This window comes from Neolamprologus brichardi, chromosome 23, assembly GCF_056152115.1.
Source record: "Neolamprologus brichardi isolate AB-2024 chromosome 23, ASM5615211v1, whole genome shotgun sequence".
Lineage (NCBI taxonomy): Eukaryota > Metazoa > Chordata > Actinopteri > Cichliformes > Cichlidae > Neolamprologus > Neolamprologus brichardi.
The window spans coordinates 21757587-21781033 of record NC_142125.1 but is presented as its reverse complement, the minus strand read 5'-3'; the positions used below and the strand labels follow the sequence as shown (position 1 = coordinate 21781033).

Below are 23447 nucleotides of genomic sequence, written 5' to 3'. Positions count from 1 at the left end.
TCAGGGGGTCCTTTTGTCCCTCTGTGGGGGGATACTCCCACTAGGTTTAAATCTGGGACTCCCCTCCATTTGACCTTAGAACTGAAGAAGCTTCTCGGATGAGAGGTGAAACGTCTTCAAGCAACTTAAAGAAGTCCAGACGCTTTTCTTTGCAAGCTCCTTTGACTACAGTAACAATACAATTTATTTCCGCACCTATAGTTTGTTTACTTTGGTTGAAGTCAGTTGACAAGTTTGCAAACTTGTAGACTTTCCCTGCTGTTTTGTTTCTTTTCACACAGTAAAATCCAAGCGAACGCCAATCGAAACAGTATGTTCTGTCTGTTTACTGACCAGATGTTTGAGGAAGGAGCACAATTAAATACTTCTATATAAATATTTTGAGAACAGAATTTATCTTAATTTCTCAGATAGTTGCTAGCCCATGCTTACCCTTGTACATCTATGGTACCTTGTTGGATCCCAGAATGCAAAGGATACGTTAGCTCAAACTTGCAACTTACACCAGGTGTTGGGTTGGACTTGAACCGCACCAAGGGGGGAAACATACCGGAGTTCAATTTAAACTGACTAAATGTCACAAATGAGTTTCAATTTAAGTGTTTGTACCAAATAAAGAATAAGAACAACAAGAAACAGTAACCCCATGACAGTCGCACACAATGCTGTGCAACAGCTGAGTTAATTTATTATTTATTTGCAACAAAAGTAATGACACAATCACGGAGACACTCTGTCAGGCAGACGGGCTGACTGAACCTTGGTGAGTCCATCTGTCAGAAAGAGACACCGAGCACTCGTGTCAGTGCATCATCAGCATTCAGAGCTCTGCAATTGCCGGCTCTGCAGCAGAATGACATCGTCTCCAATGCAGCTGACTGAGTGTCACTTTGGCTTTGCACAGCTAGACACACACATATGCATACCCACACCCACAGTGGCTGGAATTCACACACACACTCAGCACTGCCACGTGCAGACAGAATGATGCAGGGCAGCATTAGCCAGACCGGGTGTTGTGTTTTCATTACACAGATGTGGATGCAGATTAAAGCGTCTTGTATCTCCAGCTTTGTGGTTCCCAGCACAACTGGTTCACATGTCTTTTGATGGGATGCCACCCAGCACAGGAAATAGCTGGGCCTGAGAATATACGAGCTAAACTAAAGTAAAAATGCACTCCACGTCTCCCCCAGTTTGAAAAGCACGGAGCTGTGCTGAATTTGTGGTGGGAATATGGCAGATAAAGGCTGGAGGAACCAGGACGTTGTGCGTCAACGATCTGAAGGGTTTACTTTCCTGTTTGTATTAGCTAGTTCAGTTTTCATCTGATCTCAGGCTGTGAGAGGCATGTGAGGTGCAGGGTACTTTCAGAGGCGTTTATCACAGCAGTTATCAGGGCAGCAATGCTTTCAATCATCGCTTATTTACATTTTTTATTTTTATCTGGGGTTCAACGGCTTTTATTGAACTGCACCACCCATTGTTCGTGTGCATTACAGTGGGACAACATGGCTAAGTCGTTTCACTATCTGCCTTCTGAGCAAATGCGTTTTGGCTTAGTTCCGGATGGGGAGTTGGTTCATGCAAAAATAGATGGCCATAATGTTGAACACAGAATTGCCTTCTAAACACAGGCTACAATCACGAGGAGGAACTTCCAGCCGCGAGTGCCAAAATCTATTATGTCATCCTGGAGATGCAAAATCCAAGCCCAGTCCCACACACAGCACCGAGCCGGAGAACTGTTCCCACTCAAACAAGTGGGAGCTAAACTTACGTGTAAATCACATCTGCTTCATTTGATGGGCTAAAAGACCAGCAGCTCTGAGCGGGCCGCGACGGCGCACCGGTGGTGATTAACTCATCAGGCTGGAAGGCTCTTTGATTGAACTTACCAGGGGTCACGCAGAAAATGAGGTCTTTTATCCTAGGGTCCAATGGCCCTGCACAGAATCTGCACACAAGGATCTCTATAGATGATCCCCGTGTGGGGAGAAACGGGGGTGGGGGGTGGGGGGGTTATAATGCTGCGCCTAGATTAGGGTGAAAGGGTGGCAATCAGCCTGGCAGCCCCTGAGGACACATCAAGCTTGTGGTTTTTCTCTTGGACAGTAAGGCATCATCATGGTAGAAAGCAGATGGCGGAGGATTAGCATCTGAATGTGGGCATGAAGATCCACAGGGGTCCCCCCCCGCTACTCCTCCTCCTCCTGCGTCCCCACAGGGGATAGGTGAGCTGAGAAAAAGACGAGCTCTAGAAGGACAAAATCAATAATTGGAGACCCGTGGTGCGCAGACAAAAGAACCGAGGAAAGCTGGTGGATTTACACAGAGAAGCAGCTAATTACGTTGTCTTCCTCAGAATATTTTTACTGCGCGCTTCCTATAACAATTTCTGGGTGCAAAATCAGAAGGACGCGCAATACAAAAACAAAGCCAGAGACGGCGATTGAGCTCAAAGCTGCCACAGACATGGTAAAAAAAGAGATAACATCAGGACACATCCCACGTAAAGCTGCTTTTGAAGTTCACGCCTGTGCTGTTTGGACTTGGTCTGAGGGAAAACATGCTGGTATCATCAATGAGCTCTATTTGTAATAAAGCATTTAAGCTTCACGGCAAGGTAAGCCTACTGAAAGTCATTTTGGCACAACAGAAACAAAAAGAAATGCTAGAAGTAAAGCAGATATGTCTAAAAACATTGTGCAATCTATACAGACTCCAGCGGGATTTCCCCCCTAAGCTTCAGTAACATAGTAAAATACTACCTCTCAGGCCTCTGCCTGAAAAAATGGCAGGCAGTTTAGATGCAGAGGTAAAACACAGAAGACAGGTTTGTTGCTCCCAATAGACCCAGAACCCGAATGGATTTTGCTGTATTTGCTATAAAACCTTAAAACAAAAACCCAGTGAATGTAAGTTTTACAAGAAAACAGGGGCTATATATGATGTAGAAGGCAAACTATATAAGGTATGACTCAAATAATAATAAAAGGATTGGAAATATGGAAAACCTTACAAATGCTGAATTGTGCTGTCTTCCCCAAAACCTTCTGCCTTCTTCTTTTTCTATGTTCTTAGCTACAAGTTTCAAGCACTGCAGACGTGCCATGTGAAAGCATGCGGCTCCGATTCTTCAGTTTATTGCCCGTTTATCACCCGATACTGTCAGCAGGCACACTGAGTCAATGGCACCCAGGAATACAAATCTCTCCTTAAGAAAAAAAAATGTCACCCAGCTCATTGTGGTGGAAAACAACAGTCTCCTTCCCGCGAGGGGGATATTCGCAAACATCTGTTGACGCTCCTAAATAAAGCTAAAGGCTCCTTTTTTTGTAGAGATTTATGTTGTTTGATTTAATGAGGTGACCCGAAGTAGTGAAGTCTCCCCATCCCACCTTCAGTAGACGGCGCCTTGGGGACAACTCAATGTAGCTGGGCCATTCAAAGTTCAAGATTAGCTGGCATTATGAGGAATTACAACACAAAAAAACAAACAAACAAGCAGATATTCTTAATTTTATTGATGGCACTGCTTGTAGACCAATCAGCGGATTCCCAGATCCAGTTGAAGGTGTGTGGAGGAAAAGAAAGGAACAGCGAGGAAAGGGAACATTATGCTGTGATAAAAAGGACAGAAAAAGCTTTTTTTCTAGGCTTCTGTCTGTATCTTCTTTTTTTTTTTACCACAAGTCGAGGCAGAGACGCACAGAGGGGCTACACACTCAAAGAGGGTCATTCCTTTGAGGGGCTGGTTTCCATGGCAGGGGTTGCCCCGGTGAGTGGGAAGGGCCTTGATGGTCCCAGTGGAGCAGTAGGCCCCTGTCAACACTTCAAATCAATAGAGAGAGTCCAGGTTGGAGGATACATGTGAATAAGTGTTGCACTAGAGCCTACAGCTTCACTATTAATTGATCTGTCATGTCATATATAGTCAATTTCTTGCCTACAAACATCAGAAGATTGTTACTTTATTTAGTCATTGTGGCTCTAATGCTTTCATTATCTGTTACTGATTTTGACTTTGTCTACAATTGGAAAAACAATATATGTAAATGGCTGCTATTGGAGACATTTCCTAACTGATCCCCTACATGACCTCCTGATAGGTTATTCCTGTCTTTGGTGGGGAGAACAAATAAACACAACTAGGGTGCATTAACTCTTTACCCCTTGAAAGCCTTCTAGGAGTTATGTAACCTTGAACAACTTTTCTGATCTGACCAATATCTGTCATATTTCAGGGCTGCTTATAGGACAAAATGACTAGGAAGTTATTGAGGCCGGTCTCTCCCTATGGAGCTACCTTGGAAAGTAATCTAATGGTTGTCAAACCCTGTCTTTTAATTTTTACTGAGGTCTCAAAACTTGCCATTAAGGGTACAGGAGAGATTGTCAAATGCCATTATGGGGGAAAGACTTAAGGTAGTACAAGGCTTCCAGGACAATAATGAACTGTACATCAGCCGTCCCCAACCTATTTTGCGCCACGGACCGGTTTATGCCCGACAATATTTTCACGGACCGGCCTTTAAGGTATCGCGGATAAATACAATGAAATAAAACTAGTACCGGTACCGAAAAAAATAAGATTTATTCATAACACACGTGAAAAGACCCAGGAAAACAGAGTTAACAAAAAATAACGCTGAAAACCGATAAAAACCCTGAAAACCATACATTTCACACCTGAGCCTCAACTCTCGCGGCCCGGTACCAAACGAATCACGGACCAGTACCGGTCCGAGGCCCGGGGGTTGGGGACCGCTGATGTACGTAACACTTTTTAGCCTTTATTATGATAGGACAGTAAGGAGTGGTTAAGAAAGCTCGGAGAGAGAGCAGGTTAGGGAGAGACAGAACAAAAAGTCTTGGGCAGATCCAAACCTGGACTTCTGAAATGGTCTTGCAGCATATGGTTCACCTGCTCAACCAAATAAGCTATAGTGAAATACCCCCCAAAATATTTTTGACCTGAGGAAACCAATCACGTGTTTACTAACTAAAAATGCTACAGCTGTGATTACAGCTGCAACTCTAAACTGCGACTCAGGACCCCTCACTTTTCTGAAACGTTAAAAAATGTGCACAATGTTCCTGTTATGAATTCTGTCTCTGTGTTGGGAATTATAACAATAACAGTTATAATTCATTGATGATGTTGTGCTAAATGTGTAAAATAACAAAACACTTGGTTTCTGCTGCTACCTGATATTCCAGGAATGCAATAAACTGAGATTAGAGACACCTACAAACAGCTGCAAGCGACAAACAAAACGTCAGTTCCAGTAAACGTTTTGTCAAATTATATTTGGTTGACTTGAGTGTCTTATTATTCTGAGTCATTAGAGTTGAGCTGTCATTTCAAAGACATTTAAATTTATGAAAGATGTGAAAACAGAGGAAATGTAACGAAGCCATTGACCATAATGATGCAATTTCTTTGGCATTATCAGCTTTTCAGGTATTATTGTAATGCATTAATTGACACATAGAGAAGGAAAATGTGATTAGAATTACAAAGTAGTTACCAGACATCTTGAGGCAGACATGTAAGGCATTATTCATTAAATTATGTACTCCAAAATGTCAAAACAGTGAAAGAAGATGTTAAAATGACTCATAAAAAAGACAAAACCAGTTGTTTTGTCTTGCCAATGGCATAAATTATGTAGTAAAGTAACAAATCTTCATATTCAAGAACAAGAACCAGAGGGTCCTTTTGATTTGGTGTGAAAGCAATTAACAAATTATTAAAATTGCTGATTAATTCATTAATTCAAATACCTGCTTCTAGGGTAAAACTGTGAGCTATGTGAAACCAAAGTGGGTTTGCAGAGTCTGATGATTTCATCCTGCATATTTTTCCATCGTCTCTCTGTGGCATGTGTGAGAGAGGATGTTAGATATGCTTTTAAGCCTCTCTTCAGACACATTCGGCAGCGGTCACAGTAAAACCCCTTCCTGGATGCTAGCCAGGACGTCCACTACACGCAGTCAGCTGCCCCTTGTTCCAGCAGACTAGTTAAAAACAAGACTCGAACGAACGAGATGTGCCATCGCCATAATCATGTCTTCCATCTGTTTTTATGTTTCACACTGGTTTCACAGAGCTCCTGTGTGTGACGCTTCTATGAACTAGGGGGTTTCCATTCATCCAAAATACGACCCTGACAAGCAGACGCACTCAAGCGTGTGCATGCTAACACAGCGAAGAGATGTTCTGGTTTACTTAAGAAGCTTCAAACCCAGAGAAGCAATTTACCCCGAATCCTTGGGGACTTTATTTCCACTACATTACCATCCAATCTTTTCCCTTAATGGATGAACTAAAAAAGAAGAAAAAAAACACAAAAGAGAAAACATGTTCAAAAAACCTCGAGAAACCCAATAGAGTTGGTGTGTTCTAACAATACTCTAACAATGAGCTTCATTCAGTCCTCTAGCACACTTCAGTCAGTGTATTAGCCTCCAACCGCAGTCAGTTGGCTGTTTGCAAAAGGATGAGGAGAAAACAATTGAGCTGTTTAGCTTGCACATCTGGAAATTATAAAGGCTCAGCACTAAGTAGCTTAGCTACTACGCTAGGCTAACAAGAGGTCCCCGGCCTATTCGGTAAAAAGCTAAGGCTCATTAGTGGTTTGTTCCCAGTCCGAAAAATCAGACCAGCCTCACATGTAAGCACTGCTGCTCCAGCTGCATCGTTCAGACTACCATTAAGTCCTAAAATAAGTTTTGGTTTTGAAGTGACATAAAATAACCTCACATTGAAAGGCAAAATCCCACCAATGCTTTTTCAAGACCTTCAAACATGTAAGAAACCAGCAAAGACTCAAGCAGCTTTTCGATCTCTCTAGCAATACTGTAGTCCACTACAATCTGAAGGCTAATATTTGCGTGTAGAATTCTCCAGGTTTAATCTAAAGGGTTGTACAATGTAGCTTCATTAATGTTTTGCATCACTTTCCTCATTTGCTCTTTGTTGTGCTTCAATAAAAAATGTAATTCATTACAGTAATACGTTATATTGTTTTTAAACTGCAGAACCTATAAAAATCCAGCCAAATATTAGCACTTTACTAAAATACAGTGGCAGGACTCAGCTGGTTACATATAGCTGACCTAACATCATCCAGAATATGTCAGCAGGCTAGTTGTGTGCAATTTTGTTTGCCAATTAAGGGTGTAAAACCACAAACAGCAGGTTAAATGTCATAACCCTGTTAACACAGAAACACATAAACGTCCCTGGACGGCTTTTTGGGAACATGCAACAAGTTTTTGCCTGGAATGTGTTGTTGTCTACAGAAACTGCTCAAAAAAAAGACATTTTTACAGTGGATGACCGAGGTTTGGATCAACACAGAGTGGACTCGAGCTGGCCTGGTAGGCAGGTTGTATACTTCATCTTTCAGAAATTCTGAAGAATGTCTTTTTCTATTTTCTTTACCCAGTCCTTATGTCCTCCTCACAGATTAGCTAACACAAGATCAGAGGTTAGAGCGGCAGCAAATATTAGAGATGCCAATATCTGGGGGAGCAGCCCCTGACTGTAAGAATGCCCTGCATGAGTGTCCTCTCTGTTGAGGGGCAACGTCCGTGAGGAATGAAATATGACACTGGCTGTCAGGGCTCGTTTGGGAAAATAGCTGTGAGCCAGCCATGGTTGGAGCGCTGGGTAGAAGGGCGAACAGGGTGGATGAGTGATTAGAGAGACTATCTTGTAACAAGGAGGTCACAAGATGAAGAATCTGTGTGGTTAAGCTTAATTAGCACACACTAGTTTAGACTTTACCAGCTCTTCCTACTACAACTAGACAGCAGATTCTGCATGCCGGTTGAATCCAAAAAGCTGTAGGCCTTTTTCTAAGACTGATCACCTCTGCTCCTATCCCACAGCTTAGGGACCCGCTACATCCATCTGTCCTCTGTTGTTACAGCATGCTTCCTGTGCATACAAAGTGTCTCTGACAGCTGTATCTTCTTTTAAAGAGCGGGATACTAGAAACGGCCTTGGTGGACAAGTGCCTACGTCAATGATAAGTTCATTCATTACTGAAAAAGGATGACGTTCACAAAGCTCTTCATCCATGCCTGACAAAAGACTTGTAGGTCCTAATTAACATGGCACACTACTGAGTGGCAGCCTGTTGAAGCTCTCGTGTGTTTTTCTTGCTTTTTTTCAGCATTTCCTTAATCACTTACTCAATTATTCTTAATTACTAATTACTTTACTACTTTACAAATCTTTTTTTCTTGCTTTTGGATTTTTAAACAATTTATATTTGCCAGCTGTGCCAGTTGACAGTACTGAGTACATGCGTGATGCTAACGCTAGAGAAGAAGCAACAGGGCTGCAGAGCTGGAGCTATCATCATGTGGAGTGTAAGGCTACACTCGGAAAGTCAATTGACTCCCAGCCTATTCAAAGAATCCTTGGACAGGAAGACTTTGTATAGTGAAAAAAGATGGAGTTCACAGTGATGATGAATAGTAATAATACTATAAACTATAATACTATAAACTTAGTGTTAGGAACTTAGGAAATGTGGCTGAACTCACACTTTATTATAATCATTTACATTATATTAAAGTATACAATACTATTATTATTATTACCATTTTTCCACTTGCTGTAAAAAATAAATTCCCAGATATGGGGAATAAATTAAATATTTTTTGTCTTATTTCTATGATCTTTTCTAGCACTTGAGTATGTCAAGAAGCTTTGGTATGTGTGTGTGTGTGCACTTGATATGCAGGTCAGTGGGCCATTTGGTTCTTCTGACGTAGGCGAATTAGATTAGGTCCCTCTCACAGTTGAGACTTAATCACGTACTAAAGCACAGCTCTGCCATCTCCCATTAGACACCTGTGGAACAAAAGGAGCCTCAGACGGGAGCAACAGTTATGTCCTGAGACCTTAAACACCTGTGTCTGAGGCACTGAGGTGTACTGCAGTAATCTACTTCACCAACAAGCTAGAATGCACGTAAATTCTTGAATAATGAGCAATATCGGAGACTGATCGTGATTCCAGACACAACTCTAATGCAATCGCTTGTCATCATGAAGGGCCAACAAAGATGATGTGTCTAAATTCCAGTGGAGTGGATGACAGGTCTGTGGTTCCAGGACCTAACCAGAATCAATGATGGGAGATTTACTTAAGGTCACCCAAAGTGGTGCAGGGAGGCGGCTCAGGTTTCCTGGTGGTTATATGAGCAAGAAATCGCTAGATACGGCTTACACACACACACACCTACACACACACACACTACAACTGAAATTTAAAGACGTTAAGAGTGAGCACACACACAAAACCCCAACCTGTCGTGCCCTGATTAAGGTCATTTCTGTCAGTGATTAGACTCAGCCCAATCTGGTCTGACAGAGGCTTGTCCTTACAGGAGAAGCAGGTGAAACTTGATTCACATCTCGCCTGCTGTGCTAATACACTTTGTCAACCTTCATTCGGCCTGAGCCAAGAAACACCTATTCTGTGTCAAACGGGCAAATATGTTTTGTATGTTTATCTGAATCTGCCATTAATGTGAACCTGAATTACACGGGGCTTTAGGAAAAACTCTGGCGAAAACAATCAGTCCATTTCTACTACGTCCCTCTGGCTCATTACTGCTGGTAAAACAAATTCCACTTTTCGTGATCAAATCGAATCTGACTGAACAAGCAACCACAATGCATTAAGCTGAACTGTGGGGGGATCTCAGGTTACCAAGCTTGGACATCCCCAACATGCCAAGGCACTGATTTCCCTCTACATCTCGTCTACAGCCAGGATCTTCTGAGGCAGAAACTGGAATGTCCAAACACATAAACTCTTGAATTCCTTTCCATAAAAGACTGTTTTCACACTTAAAATTCTACAGAGTTCCTGCTTCTCCTCACTGCACTGAGGCTCGGGAGATGCTGAAAGGATGCAGAACTGGAACAGGCCCTTTTAGCCTGCAGATTTTCAGATCACTATCTGTGACTGAGTACATATATTTAAGGCTGTAAAACAATATTAGAGTCCATCAGGGAAGATCCCAGAATATGGTTTTGGCTTTCAGCTGTCATAACAGGGACATTGTTATTAATTTGAGTCACATAAAAGGCTTCCTTCAAACTACATTTTGCTGGTGAGAGGTGGTAGTGGTGCCTATAATGCCAAGTAGACGCTGGGCTACTCCCATCATAACGCATTGACAAATCGGTAATAGCCCGAAAAGGGGGGCAGTGAGATGGGGATAACTATAATAATCCACAATTATATTGCACTTATATTTACAGTTTTCCTTTTAAATATCCACTGCAGAAAAAGGGGGATCCTTTCCTGCAGTGGATGGCTGCGAGCGGCGCCGGTTTCAGCACCATGCAGGCGTGGACCAGAACAAAAGGCGCAGGATGCAGCAGCGCAGAGAGGCTCACCGGGACGCAGCGAGACGGTGACAAATGCCGCAAATTAATACCCAGGTTAACACATCTACCTAACAGTATTTTAAATACAGGTCTCCACTGAAAAGCGACTTTAAAAGGCACGCATTTCAATCCGCCACACTCGCATATATCCCCCACTCTCTCTAAGAATCAGGCGCATAACCATACATAACACCATAACCACACACACAGCAGCAGAGGATTAGTGGACAGCGACATTGATGTGCAGACTCTGACTTTTTGTCAAACTTTCCCAGCAGCCGGTGTCGCAATCCTACATCTTAAACTTGCGCATCCGCGCTGCTTTACGCCATCTTAAAGTCTAATTTCCCCGCAAATGACGAAGCAAAGCGATTTGGGTCTTACCTGGAGGTTCAGGCTGCTGAGCGGCACTAATGCCCTTGGATGGGAAGAGAGCTGTAGTGACAATGAGAGCGGTATGGGGACCCTGTGGCCCCTCCCCGTTGCAAACGAAGCTACCGTAAATGCAGAAGTCTGCGCGCAAGGCGGATTATGTGGCTTCAGTGTGTGATGATGTAGAATCTGTGCAACATCTTTGTAGTGTAAAAACACAAAAATAAAGAAAACACAACGCACATATAGGTGTAAAGGTTTGATGTCAGGTCATTGCTAAAGGGCTTTGAGTGATTTGATGCAAAGGAGGAAGCTCTCTGTCTGCAGTGGATGTGAGTGCGGAGCTGAAGCACCGGGGTGTGGCTGTTGCTGAGGGAAGATGGAGAAGAAAAAGGAGAGGAGGGGGTTAGACGAGTGGGGCTATGGGGGAAAATGGGAAGGAGGCAGAGGAGATGGACCAGTGAACACGAGAGCTGTGCAGTAGTATCGCTATACTAATACAGATACCAATAGGCTCAACTTACAAAGGCAGCTTATGTTGATCTCATAAAGCCCATGATTTATCTGACGAATAATCAGCGTTTAACGTAATCGAAACATTTATTTTAGACCTGGAACCTAAATGTGCCTGGCTCTAAAGAACTTTGGGTCAACCTCTACAGTTTAAATGCGTTACAGGCTTTAAACGAAACAGTAAATAAAACAGACTGACTGACAGTTAACACAAAAAGGTGGAGACATCTTTCATAATGAATGTTTGAGGTCTATTTTTTAGTTTTCAAAAACAATAATTTATTTAGAACAATTAAGCAGGATACATATTGAACTTGGAGGACAGAAACAAAGTATCCAGCAATACCAATTATTGGTACAGCATTACCGATATTCAGTGTTGGGGAGTAACGGAATACATGTACCGCCCTTATGTATTTAAAATACAAAATATGAGTAACTGTATTCCGTTACAGTTACCGTTTAAAATGTGGTATTTAGAATACAGTTACTTTGTTGAAATAAATGGATGAATGGGTGACGCTCTCTCTCTCTCTGCGTGTTTCCTGGGTGAGAGAGCGCCTTTTTGTTGTTGTTGTGCTAAGCTAATAGGCAGAATGCTACAGGTATAGCTCTAAAGAATGTAGCATCATAGGCAGTGTAGTCCGTGCTGCAGGGAGAATGGACTGCCATACCCATTATGTGTCTGTGAGCGAGGGACGGAGAAAAAGGAAAAGTATGAGCTGTCATTGAGCAAAAACGGGAGCTGGAAGCATGTAAATATAATAATAACCACTGCAGCCAAGAAGAGTGCCTGACGAGCCCAGTTGTAAGTAAGCTATTAAGACTCGACTGTACGCTGTGTTCGTGTTTTCCTCCAAAAACAACAAGTTCTGTTGGAGCAGCCTTTCAACGCCTCTCTCTGTCTCTTGCAAGCAAAGTTGACCCAGACAACAAAGTAAAGCTAGTTTTTGGCTACGAGCCGACACAGAACCCACCGTATTAGCCAGAGGTCCCTTTACTACGGTTCGGAGCCGCGGACCTTCAGTAACAGTAATAAATCACAGCAATAGTACATTCATGTAGTTGTAAACAGCATGATAATATATTAAGTAATCCAAAGTATTCAGAATATGTTACTCTCATTGAGTAACGTAACGGAATACGTTACAGAATACATTTTGGGGCATGTATTCTGTAATCTGTAATGGAATACATTTTAAAAGTAACCTTCCCAACACTGCCGATATTTGGATCAATTTGAGCCACTTCTAGTCAACAGCAGATACTCTCACAGTGCCCTCGAGGTGAGGCGTGATGGTCACAGACAATGACATGACACCATATTTACAAATATACACAAGCTCTGAAACACTGATGCCCCAAAATTCTGAATAAATGTGCAGAAAACCTGATCACCAGCAAGCCTAACGTGCAAAAAACTTGAGCTTCAAACTTTGAAGGGATGCTTTGAATCATCAGGTCTAATTCAACAGCCTGCTTTTTTCCACTGCACTGTCATTTCTCATGGGCTCCTCCAGGTTTGAGCACTCCCTTACTGCCACCTACTGATGGAAGTAAGTCAATGCACTGAAGATGCTGACGCTGCCATATTATTAAGCATAGTATATGCAGCATAAATCAGTGTGGCACTTAAAGCAGACATCTTTATTTTGATGTTTAACTAAAACAACCCATAACTGATGAATTAAGAATGCAAGTATGCATAAAACTGAGTTAATTATAATTAACACTTGCCAGTGATTCATAATTCATGTTTATGTAATGATGCAGACAGTTCCACCCCATTGATCTTAAACCTGCTACAATCTGTGCTGTATGTAGAGAGACTTGTAGAGTGACATAACATTCAATAAGCTGTCACTAGATGTTCCCTGAAGCTAACACATCAGGGAACTGTATCCGAAAGATGTTTCTGAAACTTCAGAGGATCTTTGAGAGGTAAAACACCTCCCTGCTTACCTGACCTGCCTGTCTTGAATTCTTAAACTTGGAACATGTGAAAATTTTGTCTTGATTGTAGCTTTTAAGAGCTGAAATATATTTTCAGGCCTGAAAATTTCAAATAGATAGATCCTGTTTTTAAGAAGTTACGAGGGCTCAAAAATGTTAAAAAAGCTTGGACTTTTTCCAAAAATCTGGGGGATTTTCCATGTACAGAATCTAAAATTGGCATTTAGAGGAGTCTCCCTTCTCAGTCACACTCCATGTCATTTATTTCATTACATTCATGACACTCACAAACAAGAGCTAAGAACCACTGGCACAAAGTTAGTGCTTCATGCACTTTGACAAGGTTTTTATTGGCAAAAAAAATCAAATTACAACAAGTGTCTTGTGTTAAACATTGTTCATGCCCCTTGTAAATTATCTGAGAGTGGCAGATTATGAAAGCAGGCATTTAAGTGCATATTAACAAACACTGATTTTGAAGAAAACCTCCTATAAGGGAAATTACGTCAGATATCTTTAATCTGATGCAGACTGTCCACATTAGCAATGCTAAAACAAGGCATTCCTGACAAACTTTGTTAAAGAAAATTCTCTGTATTTCCTGTCATATGTGTACTGTAGCAATGCTGAATGCTAAAATTATTATTATTATGTCCAAAGATTCAACTCATGAGGTCAGTGTATGTCCATCCTTAATATTACATATATAGTCGTGTGAGGGCAGAAGCTCCGCCCACCTGCTGCTCAAAACTTCTCTTTAAAAGGGTCATAAAGGGGAATACAGTGGTTGAACATTTACAGAATTAGAGCAAAGAGCAAACAGTGTTCTTTTATTCCCTTTATCGATCTGAAAATTTCAAGTATAATTAAACCAGTGGACGTACTGGTGTTCACATTCACACTTCCACTGCACGGCTATCACAGCCAAAGTAATTCACATAACGATATGAGTGTAATACCTACAGAAAAAAAAAGAAAAAAAAAACTAAACTGGAGATCTTTATTGACAGTTTTGTGGGTTTTTGTTTTTTCTGAGTATGTTGTTAAATTTTAACTGTGAAAAAGCATGGCTGTCATCAGGACACGTTCCCGGTGTTGTTTTTAGCTACACTAGATCCAGTCTTTTTACATTGTACCTGAAGATTCTGAATTCCTAAATTTAAAAACAACAACCCAGTTTCACTTCTGGCTGACGATGGTACGAGCGATGAGCTCCTTCATGATCTCGTTGGTTCCTCCGTAGATAGGCTGAACTTGCGAGTCCACAAATGCCCTGAAAACGCAAACATGTTGATGAACTGGAAAACCCCCCAAAACAATCAAAGCTCTCTGTTGCAATGTTTACGTGATACTAACTTGGCGATGGGGTATTCCCACATGTACCCCCAGCCTCCGTGGAGCTGCAGGCACTGAGTGGCCACTCTGTTCTGGAGGTCAGACGCCCTTCAGATAAGATGAAGTACATCAGCGCGTGACAACAACACAGCTCAGCCTTTAGATCATGAGGTGGTAAACTCCAAAAACTCACCAATACTTGGCCATGGAGGCCGTGGCAGGATCCAGGCTTTTCTCAGCATGGAGCTGAAGGCAGCTATCCAGGAAGGCTCGACCCACACAGATCTCGGTCTTTAGCTCTGCTAGCTTGTGCTGCACAGTCTGTGGAGCACAAAGACAAAAAACAGATAGTATGATGACTGGGAGGATGATTTAATAAACTGGTCCTTTTTTAATAGGAACTCATCAGGACAGACTATATCCTTACATGAAATATCCTAAAAATATTCACCAAAAGAATTACTATAAAGACCTGAAGGTGAGCGACTGTTTTGCTGAAAGCCTTCCGCTGCATTACATAATTTCTGGTTTCCTCAAACATGAACTCACAGCTCGCTATGGCCATGTCAGCAACCAGCAGACGCTCCTAGAGAAGGGAAAAGGTTGTTTGACGTCAAATTAACCCAAGTGAGACGTTATCTGCAGATGATGTGTACAGGCACATGATAAAACATATTTAGGACGATGAGGCTAAAAATCCAAAGATACATGTCTGTAGGTTCAGATTTGACTAAGTTATGAATATAAAGATGTTTTAGGTATTTCATTTTGTAAAAATATGGGTGCAGCCAGACTGGATCTCCACCCAGGTTTAAGGTACGGAGAGTTACTCCTTGAGTGGAGGCATTAAATGTTTCTGATATGAACATGCCATAAATGTTGTGTTGACCTGAGGGAGTTCATTTATCAGGTAATAGAAACCTTTGTTGAGTTCTCCTAAGAGGGCATCAGCTGGGAGGCGCACATCCTCGAAGAATAACTCAGCTGTGCCCTTTGAAAGAACCAGAAACACAAGTGAGAGGATGTAATGAAGTATAAATCCTTAGTAGCACAAATGACCAAGTTCTGTTGTCACTTTTTAGCCTCATGCATTTGTATAAACTGTAATTTACAGTAAAAGTTTGAAATTTAAAACGCTAAGAGAGTTATATGTGCAATCAAAATTGCCTTTGTTTCTTCAGCTGAACAATCAGAGCAGTCTGATCGTCCCACAGACACAAAAGCTGTTTCAGACAGATACTTCTTTTTGATTTTGAAGCACTGAACCAGTTAAACCTACACTTGTAGACCATAAAAAATGATGTAGGGGCACTTCATATATTTCCATGACCCTGGTACCTGGGGACTATAAAACATGATTGTTGGGCTTCATATCTGTACTGAACAGTCATATAAAATTAGCTAGTAAATAACAAATAGTTAATGTTGTTCATGAGACTAAAGTCAGTGTAAATATGATATGGCCAATATTACAGTTATTATATTAATCATTATTAGTTATTACAGCAGTGAGTTTGAACTCTCAAATCAAATCACTTCTATTGTCACATCACATGTGCAGGTACACTGGTACAGCACATGTGAGTGAACTCTGTGTCAAATACTGAGCTTCAGTAAAGATTCAAGTTGCAGCTATTTATATGTCATATCACCTTAAATCTTCACTCAAAGACACTCAAGTATCTTTGACAGTGTATATATAGATGTATTATATATGAGACAAATGTTGTTCCTTCAGTATGTTGGCATTACTAAATTTGGCTCAATGCTTACATATATGTGTAAAAAGCAAATGTACGAGCTGTGATAACTGTGTCTGATAGAATGAAGAGTAGACTGATATATTAAATGTTCCTTTATTGGGTGAGAAAATCAGACCATGTCATAACTGCTTTAAGTCATACAGAATAGATATCAGAGCCTTAAACAGGCTGACTTCTGCTAAATGGGTCAAACTGGGCAGAAAGTATACAAACACATAACATCCTTATAGAATATGATGTAACACTTTAGATCAACTTACCTCAGAATATATAAAGCATATAAACAATTACAGCATTATGATGCAAAAAACACAGCAGTGCTACTAATCCAAAATACTCAAAGCTTCATAGAACTGAAACAAACATTTATTTTTAGGTCCATTCTGCTGCTGATACATACTTTAGGCAGTGTTGGTCAAGTTACTTGAAAAAAGTAATCGGTAACTAATTACCGATTACTTCCCCAAAAAAGTAATCCCGTTACTTTACTGATTACTTATTTTCAAAACTAATTAATTACTTAGTTACTTAGTTACTTTTTTAAAACACGATTTACAACCTGAATAGGTGATAAAGGGATAGATCTTTCAGCCCAATTCTACTTTTTCTGCATAATCCATCATACAAAATGTAATCAAATGGAAAAGTCTCTTTTTAAAACTTGTTTCATCAGTTTTAATCTTTCAACTTTATGCATCAAGCAAAAATTTAATTATATGCAACATTCTCTGACTAGAAGAAATTTGTTTAACATTTAAACTTATTTTCTGCACATTCCAGCACATAAAATATATCCTTTTTTTGTGTTTACACTCACTCTTTCAAATAGATCAAAGGAGCTTGCAAAGAAAAGCGTCTGGACTTCTTTAAGTTACTTGAAGACGTTTCACCTCTCATCCAAGAAGCTTCTTCAGTTCTAAGGTCAAATGGTGGAGATTCCCAGATATAAACCTAGTGGGAGTATCCCCCCACAGAGGGACAAAATTACCCTCTGATGATCCTCTAATCGCCTGAGTCAAGGTGTGAAACTGGGTGTGGGTCCCAATCAGCCAGAGTTTCGGGTGAGTTCATTGTGAAACCTGGCCCCACCTTATCATGCGAATTCCTGAAGTCAGATGGCCCAGGATGTGAGTGGGCGTTAAGGCGTCTGGGAAGGGATCTCAAAACTGGATTATAGATGGCAGAGAGTTGGTGTCGTAAACCACCGCCTCTGTTCAAAGATGGTTGCTCACAGTGGACATAGATGGCTTCTTTCACTCCTCTTTCAAACCATCTGTCCTCTCTGTCCAAAATGTGAACATTGGCATCCTCGAAAGAGAGTCCTTTATCCTTAAGATGCAGATGGACAGCTGAGTCTTGTCCTGTGGAGGTGGCTCTTCTGTGTTGTGCCATGCGCTTGTGAAGTGGCTGTTTGGTCTCTCCAATGTAGAGGTCTGGGCATTCCTCGCTGCACTGTACAGCATACACCACATTGTTAAGTCTGTGTTTTGGAGTTTTGTCTTTCGGGTGAACCAGTTTTTGTCTGAGCGTGTTGCTGGGTCTGAAGTACACCGGGATGTCATGCTTGGAGAAAACCCTCCTGAGTTTTTCTGATACACCGGCGAGGGAGGATAAGAAGGACAGATGCAACAACATAGGGGATGACAATGTTGTTGCATCTGTCCTTCTTATCCTCCCTCGCTGGTGTCTGATCTTCTTTTCTGTGCCTCTTTGCTGACTTCTGAACGCCCATTTAGGATAGCCGCACGTTTTGAGTGCTTCCTTTACATGCGTGTGTTCCTTCTTTTTCCCTTCAGGCTTAGAGGGAACATGTTCTGCCCGGTGGTGTAGGGTCCTAATTACTCCAAGTTTGTGTTCCAGAGGGTGATGGGAGTCAAAGAGGAGGTACTGGTCTGTGTGTGTGGGCTTCCGGTAAACTTCAATGTTGAGGTTGCCATTCTCTTCAATGTGCACGGCGCAGTCCAGGAAGGGCAAAAAGTTATCCTTTGTGTCTTCCCTGGTGAACTTGATGTTTTTATCCACAGCGTTAATGTGCGCAGTGAAGGATTCCACTTCTTGTGTCTTGATTTTGACCGAGGTGTCGTCTACATATCTGTACCAGTGGCTGGGTACTCTTCCCTTGAAAGAGCCAAGAACCTTCCTTTCCACTTCCTCCATGTAAAGGTTGGCTACAATAGGTGACACGGGGGAGCCCATAGCACAGCCATGTTTTTGTCTGTAGAAGCCTTCGTTGTATTTGAAATATGTAGTGGTGAGGCAGAGGTCTAACAGTGTGCAAATCTGATCAGGTGTGAAGTTGGTCCTGTCTACCAAGGAGCTGTCTTCTTGTAGTCGTTTTCTGACAGTCTCCACGGCCTCCGTGGTGGGTATGCAAGTGAAGAGAGAGACTACATCAAAGGACACCATGGTTTCATCTGGATCCAGGGTAAGTTTCTGGACCTTGTCAGTGAAGTCGGTGGAGTTCTTGATGTGGTGTGGGGTGTTCCCCATGAGAGGAGCAAGGATGGTAGCAAGGTGTTTTGCAATGTTATAAGTGGCTGAGTTTATGCTACTGACTATGGGTCTGAGTGGGACAGCTTCCTTGTGGATTTTAGGAAGTCCGTAAATGCAGGGTATGGCATCCCCTGGGTAAAGGCGGTGATATGTAAGGCGGTCAATGATTTTGTCCTTTTCAAAGTCTTGAAGGCAAGCTATAACTTTCTTTTTGTAGCTGCTTGTGGGGTCTCGCTTTAAGGCTTCGTAGGTATTGTTGTCACTGAGGAGAGTAGTGATCTTTGTATGGTAATCTGTAGTGTTTAGGACCACGGTGCATCTTCCCTTATCAGCTGGTAAAACAGTGATGTTGTGGTCTTTGCTCAGGGAAGCGACGGCCTTCTTTTCCTGTATTGTGAGGTTGGACGGAGGGACTTTGGCACTGGAGAGGGTGGCTGAGACTTTCATCCTGATTTGCTCTGCTTCTGTCTGTGATAATTTATTAATCCTTATGGCAGATTCTGTGGCTGTGATGAGGTCCCCTATGGGCAACTGTTGTGGAAAAATGGCAAAATTGAGTCCTTTGGCTAATACTCTCTTTTCAGGTTCAGTGAGATTCCGGTCTGAAAAGTTCTTAACCCATTTCTCCTGACTGTCTTCAGGTGTGTTTTCTTCTCTGGGTTGTGTAGGTTCAGAATGAGGAGTGTGTGTTTTTGAAAGCAAGGTGTGAAACTGGGTGTGGGTCCCTCACCCTCAGTTTCACACCTTGACTCAGGCGATTAGAGGATCATCAGGGGGTCCTTTTGTCCCTCTGTGGGGGGATACTCCCACTAGGTTTATATCTGGGACTCTCCACCATTTGACCTTAGAACTGAAGAAGCTTCTCGGATGAGAGGTGAAACGTCTTCAAGTAACTAAAAGAAGTCCAGACGCTTTTCTTTGCAAGCTCCTTTGACTACGATGACCTGGATGACTGAGAACCTTCACAGACTTTCAAATAGATGCAAGTAAAAGACAGCAGAAAATAAATAACATCAAAGACTAGTGGTCCTGTTGCTCTATTTTCACCTGTAAAGCAGGAGTGGCGTAGGTGGAGGTTTACCCTGGTGCAGGTGTGCCGCAGCGGTCAGTGGAAGAATCCGTGAGTTTCTCTGTGAGTTTCCCATTACGTGGTAGCGCACTCCCGGTGCTTGCTTGGAAGTTCAGGGGGGTTTTTTCGCTGTAAAAAGAAGTTTTCTTCCCACGCACAACGGACACTAATGTTTTTGTCACTTTTTATGGAATCAAACTCAAAATAAGGTCAGTACTTCCACGCTTTAAACGCTGCACGCTCATACTCTCTTCCGCACTCGATATATGATCCACTGTTGATCTGCACACAGCTGTTGTCACGAACATCGCACTCACTTACGTCACTGTCATGAGACATTCTCGCAAAAAAAAATCACGGTTTTAGTAACGTAGCGTTCCTACGGGAAAGTAAAGGTAATCTTATTACCGTTTTTGCAATAGTAATCCCTTACTTTACTCGTTACCTGAAAAAAGTTATCAGATTACAGTAACTGCCCATCTCTGACTTTAGGTTTCTGAACATTAAACCTGTTTCTGCCTTTCATATGCCTTTCATTATTACAGCAATATGATGCAACAAACACAGCAGTGCTACTAATCCAAAATACTCAAAGCTTCATAGAACTGAAACAAACATTTATTTTTAGGTCCATTCTGCTGCTGATACATACTTTAGGTTTCTGAGCATTAAACTTGTTTCTGCCTTTCATAGTGTGTAACTTGAAGGCCCTGAGTACTTTCTCCCACACTGAAAACACTGGAATGATAATATTATTTGAACATTACCTAATAAGACTGATTCAGCACAGACATTTAGTTATTCTAAACTTTTCTAGCAGTCCTTCACAAACAGGGAACAGTCTGTCTATTCTCTCCATCTGTCAGCTGCTGCTGGCTCTTCCTCCTCCTCTTCCTCACACACTGCTGAGTTTGTCCTGGTGGATCATCAAGGGTGCAAAGCCTCAATGATGATGTGCAGCAGTGGGTCCCTCAGTCTGTCCTCACTCTGGACACTTGCAGTTGTCACTGCATGGAAATCGACACCACCGAACAGAGGCAGCAATATAACATAGCTAACATTAACAGTGCAGTGAATCCTGCTTGTGCCGTGATATTCAGGACTGCAAACTGAGCAGCATCACTGACTTTCAGCTTGTTGTGTTTGTGGATATATGACTGACTTTATTTATCCACAAAATCATCACATTCTCTGTAAGATTAAGGTAGACTATTGTAGTATTATATTTTAAAGGCTTTAAAAGCAAGTAAAAGCTGAAAGTACAAACATCGCTAATGGCAAATAACTTTGCAGACATGTGGGCAACAGTAATGTTTTATTGTTCACATTTGCACATAAATAAGTGACATAATATTCAGTACTTACTTTTCACAGTTTACTCTTTGGCCACTCCGCTTCTGCCGTCTGCGGCAAAATTATCCACACCAACTGCCGCGCTATGAATTGTGGGATATGTTGGGCCACGAAGTGTACACTGCCACAGCCTTAAAATTCAGGGAAATGAAGGACGCATTTGAGGGCCGCATTTCGAGCAGCCTTTGAATTGGTTACATCAACGGAGTTCGGGTATTCCCTGGGTGACTGTCGAACTATTCAAAATAACCAGTCAGCATATTACTCTATGAGTACAATGCGTTTTGCTAACAATTCAGTTTAGGTCACGTTCTTTAACCAATTTTAAGAATGGCAAAAGTTTTAAATAGGCAGGTTCAATACTTACTGTTTATATTACCTATTTGGTACGTTACTGTTACTATAATAATTTTTCATAGAGGTCGTTTGCACTTTGTGAATTCAGTTTTAAGGGATTAAGTGCTCCCAATTTTATAGAGTTCTACTTTTATCTGTCAACCTCTTTTTATTTTGCTTTCTCACTTCCTTTTTATGTCATTCCTTAGTTCCAATGTTAACTGTGTCTTTAAATACTAGGGGCTTAAGAGACAGTGTTAAAAGAAAATCAATATTTTTGTTCTGTAAAAATGTAAAGGCGAACTGTATACTGCTACAAGAAACACACTCTGTGGAGGCAGATGAAAACTTTTGGTCTAGTCAGTGTGGGGAAAGAATAATTCTTTGTCATGGTACTAACAAATCAGCTGAGGTAGCCTTACTATTTAAAAACGTTCGTAATAAAATTGAAACTCATAGGAAAGACAATCTGGGCCAATGGCTAATTTGTGTACTCAAAGTGGATAATAGCTTTTTGATCTTATGTAATGTTTATGGTTACAACAATGTAGCTCAGAACAAACTTTTATTAACTGAGATTACCAGTCACCTAAAAGAACTATCTTACAAATACTCCACAAACAATCTTATATTAGGTGGAGATTTCAATATGGTTTATGACGAATGGCTTGATAGATCACCCTCTAAATTCCATTCCCATCATATAAATTCATTTTTACACAACTTCTGTCTAAATCTTAACCTAATAGATCCTTGGAGATTAGCAAACCCACTTGTTCAGTCCTTTTCGTGGTTCAAGCCTGATGGTTTGGCTAAATCACGTATCGATTTCTGGCTAATCTCAGACAGTTTAATGCAGAATAGTATAGATGTGGGTGTCTCAGCTGCGCCTTTAACAGACCACTGTGTGATAAATTTCAGTGTCACTCCTCAACTTAAAAACTCTCATAATAAAGGTTACTGGATGTTTAACTCATCCCTGCTTACCAATGAAAATTTTAGTAACGAAATACTTTGACAACTAGAACTTATTTCAGCTAATGAAAACACAAGTTCTTACACAGAAAAGTGGGAATTCTTTAAATTTAAAGTACGTCAAATCTCAATTAAACACAGTAAAATAATAGCTCATCAGAACAAGCAAAAAGAAACTGAAGTTATCAGAGAACTTAATCACATCTGCTCGAAACCCTTTTTTAATGATAATGACAAACAACGTAGAAGTATTCTACAGTCTTCTTAAGACGATATTTATGCTAAAAAGGCTAAAGGAGCATATCTGAGATTCCGAGCCAAGTGGATCGAGGATGGCGAAAAAAGTACAGCATATTTCTGTAGATTAGAAAAGATAAGACAAGAGAGAAACACCATAAATAGTCTACAAATTGATAGTCAGCTATGCACTGACCCTCATTTAATATCTAAAGAAATCTTTACCTTTTACAGTAATTTGTACTCCTCTTCATACTCTAGACCATTGGCTGAGGCTTTTTTTTCAATCTATCAAACACCTGATTCCTAAAATTGATGAAAATTTTAAAAAGACCTGTGAGGGCAAAATTACCATTGAAGAGTTAGATAAAGCCTTAAGCGCTTTACCCAAAGATAAAGCACCAGGTTGTGATGGTTTGACCAGTAACTTTTACAAACATTTTTGGGTTCATATTAGAACCCTTGTGTTTGGAATGCTTACAGAAATATTAGAAAATGGAAACTGCTGCTCCACATCAAAAGGAGCCAGCTGAGGTGGTTTGGGCATCTGACAAGGATGCCCCTTGGGCGCCTCCTGGGTGAGGTGTTCCAGGCATGTCCCACCGGGAGGAGGCCCCGGGGCA

The 23447-nt window shown here is 41.3% G+C and overlaps 2 protein-coding genes across 4 annotated transcripts in view; both read right to left on the bottom strand.

Moving 5' to 3' along the window:
• The window catches only part of LOC102777466 (uncharacterized), a 79458-nt gene extending 68576 nt beyond the window's left edge, over positions 1-10882 (bottom strand). For all 3 annotated transcript variants that reach the window (XM_087836894.1, XM_035908587.2, XM_035908589.2), the window contains exon 1: positions 10810-10882. The gene's annotated coding sequence lies outside the window, so the exon portion shown is untranslated. The remainder of the gene's footprint in view (positions 1-10809) is intronic.
• Positions 10883-13649: 2767 nt separating this feature from the next.
• On the bottom strand, positions 13650-23078 carry LOC118454319 (long-chain specific acyl-CoA dehydrogenase, mitochondrial-like). The gene is made up of 6 exons (XM_087835883.1): positions 23069-23078; positions 15488-15639; positions 15071-15184; positions 14792-14919; positions 14620-14706; positions 13650-14536 (listed from the first exon to the last, which is right to left on the bottom strand). Exons 1-6 carry the CDS (start codon positions 23076-23078, stop codon positions 14443-14445), a joined length of 585 nt encoding a protein of 194 aa, XP_087692009.1. The 3' UTR covers positions 13650-14442.
• Positions 23079-23447: the final 369 nt, after the last annotated feature.

Bases quoted from the DNA above. Each gene is read 5' to 3' on its own strand.
- LOC118454319 (XM_087835883.1), bottom strand. The intron at 14,707-14,791 runs GTGAGTTTTTGG...TCTTATCTGAAG, and splicing joins GCCTCCATGGCCAAGTATTG to GGCGTCTGACCTCCAGAACA. The intron at 14,537-14,619 runs GTTAGTATCACG...TTGCGTTTTCAG, and splicing joins TGGGAATACCCCATCGCCAA to GGCATTTGTGGACTCGCAAG.